Source organism: Oratosquilla oratoria, chromosome 4, assembly GCF_046742065.1.
Source record: "Oratosquilla oratoria isolate Oo_2021 chromosome 4, ASM4674206v1, whole genome shotgun sequence".
Lineage (NCBI taxonomy): Eukaryota > Metazoa > Arthropoda > Malacostraca > Stomatopoda > Squillidae > Oratosquilla > Oratosquilla oratoria.
The window spans coordinates 12591519-12594018 of record NC_134780.1 but is presented as its reverse complement, the minus strand read 5'-3'; the positions used below and the strand labels follow the sequence as shown (position 1 = coordinate 12594018).

Genomic DNA, 2500 nt, shown 5'->3' with positions numbered 1-2500 from the left:
GGGGTTCTCATTAGGGGTGAAATTCACCCCCAGGGAGGAATTTTGGGATTTCTGGGGGTGATTTGTGACCACAGTCAGCTTACGGGGTGAGGAAAGCAATTATAGGTTTTGGCCTATCTGGCCTGTCACCTGGGCTGGATTTATACTAATTTGGGAAAAATATATACTAATTTGGAAAAAATAAAAGGGTTTTTAGTAATATTTGCATATTATTTAGAATGCACCTTTTGAAACAGACAATCTTGGAAAGGAGGGGGGGAATGACATTCTGACAAATGGTGAAAGGGGTGAATGGGCCAAGTAAGGCTGAGAAGCCCTGAAATAGACGGATCATCATTAACAGGCCAAATACACAAAATATCATCAATGTATCTAAATCAAGTAACATTTTGAGGGAGAATATTAGGTAACAATTTAATTTAAAAAAATCATATTAAGATTACTTAGAAATGGAGAAATCGGATTAATCATTGCCATACCAAAGTTCTGTAAATAATATTTGCCATTAAACATAAAATAGGATTCTAAAACACACAATTTAATTAAATCATTAATGGTGGCAGTAGGCAGTGGTAAATCAGTTTTCTCCAATTCTTCTTTCAGGTACATACACACACACACACACACACACACACACACACACACACACACACACACACACACACACACACACACACACACACACACACACACACACACACACACACACACACACACACACACACACACACATAGACAGTTGGAACAAGTTAGATGAGAAAGTGGTGTGTGCAAAAACAATACATGAATTTAAAAATAGTTTAGATAAAATGAGATATGAAGACGGGACATCAAGAGCATAGCTCCCCTTCCCGTAAAATACAATTAGGTAAATACAACTAGGTAAACACACACACACACACACACACACACACACACACACACAATCAAAAGAACACAAAATTCTTAGTGCACAAACATATCTGCCTAAAGTGTGTCATCTCTATGACAGGTGTTGCAGTACGACGAGAGCGACAGTAGGATAAGTATTATTACAGACAGAGGTGAAGTCACGAGGACCTACCTATTGATTCACGACGCCAAAAGCAGCGACTCGGGTACCTATACTTGCGCCCCCTCCTCCGCCAGCCCAGCCTCTGTCATAGTACACGTTCTCAACGGTAAGTTCTATTTCTCTCCATTCAATCCCTATCTCAAGGGGTACAATGGTTTCCCATAAAACGAATAGAATTGATTTAACAGAAGCTAGAATAAATGAATGAGTCTTCTTTCCTATAACCGTGCTACTCAAAACTACGCAATATCTGTATCATTGCCACGAAATTCGTCGCAACGTTTAAAAGCGGTATGTTTGACGTTAGGGCAGTTATTGTTGTCAAGGTCTTTTTACCGAGTTCAGGAATAAATGACATTTTAAGGTTTTGGACGTCCTGCATACGGCCCAATTGGGTTGTCACCAAACCCTGCCTAATCAACAACCCAGGGTGCTCAAGTATAGCTTCGGTGGGCAATATTAAACTAAAAATGTATTCGTGCTTGCCACCTCACCTACGAGGAAGGTGACGCCATCCTTACTAAGCCAATGCTGGAGGTAAAATCACCTAAATCAAATGTAATGCCATCCCACAATTGGAATCCTTTCTATAATATAATCTTCTCTTCATTGAATCCCATATTCAGATACATGTTTTTTACATCACAATCATCACCGATTGCATGTACACATTTACTTCAAATTATATTTGCAAAATGATATTCTACACAATGCAAACATGTATATAGATACGAATCCTTGAATACATGCTTGATGCTACAAGTTTGTATTATCACAGTTAAATCACATTATTTCGGCATCCAACGTTTCGGAATATCTTACTTTAAATCACTTTTATGAAATAATCCGATATTTCTATTAAATTTTCGGCACATTTTCCAAAAGGTACCTAAATATATCAGTTTTGAAAAGGGTATTGCTTTTGTCAATGTCTAGCGAGGTTAGCTGCCTATAGTGACGCCACGGACTCCTTCCATTAGGCTCACTGGCTAGCCACACATGCTTTTGGGTGAGATGGTATAACAGGTAAGTGCAGTGTAAACGAGTTTATAATGTACTAGACCACCCATGACCCGTTGGGTCAAATAAAATCTTAAATGATGCGTTATTAATAAAATGGTCAATAAAATCTTTATTAAGACAATGCTCTTATATTTACAACATTCTCCTTAATTATGCTTATGTTATATCACGTCTCGTCATCCCACTCCCAATGCCACTCATTATCATTATTATTCAGGGAGTCCCATGGGACTTGTGCGAGTAGCAAAGCTTTTCCCAGACTAACAAATGAGCATGGTTTACTATCGTGTCATTTCTATATTTCTGATGAAATAGGCCTATTATACAAGAGTATGCCCGAGAGAGCTTTGGATGCGGCTGGGGAAAAGTCATGAAGGGATTCAAATGAAATAAGGAGCGCCAAGCAATGTTGATATTTGCAAA

General features: G+C 38.5%; 1 protein-coding gene across 3 annotated transcripts in view; it reads left to right on the top strand.

The window, feature by feature from the left end:
* The window catches only part of LOC143024617 (uncharacterized), a 135630-nt gene that overhangs the window by 96448 nt on the left and 36682 nt on the right, over positions 1-2500 (top strand). For all 3 annotated transcript variants that reach the window (XM_076183486.1, XM_076183484.1, XM_076183485.1), the window contains exon 6: positions 992-1160. In XM_076183486.1, coding sequence (XP_076039601.1) covers positions 992-1160 — 169 coding nt within the window. The remainder of the gene's footprint in view (positions 1-991; positions 1161-2500) is intronic.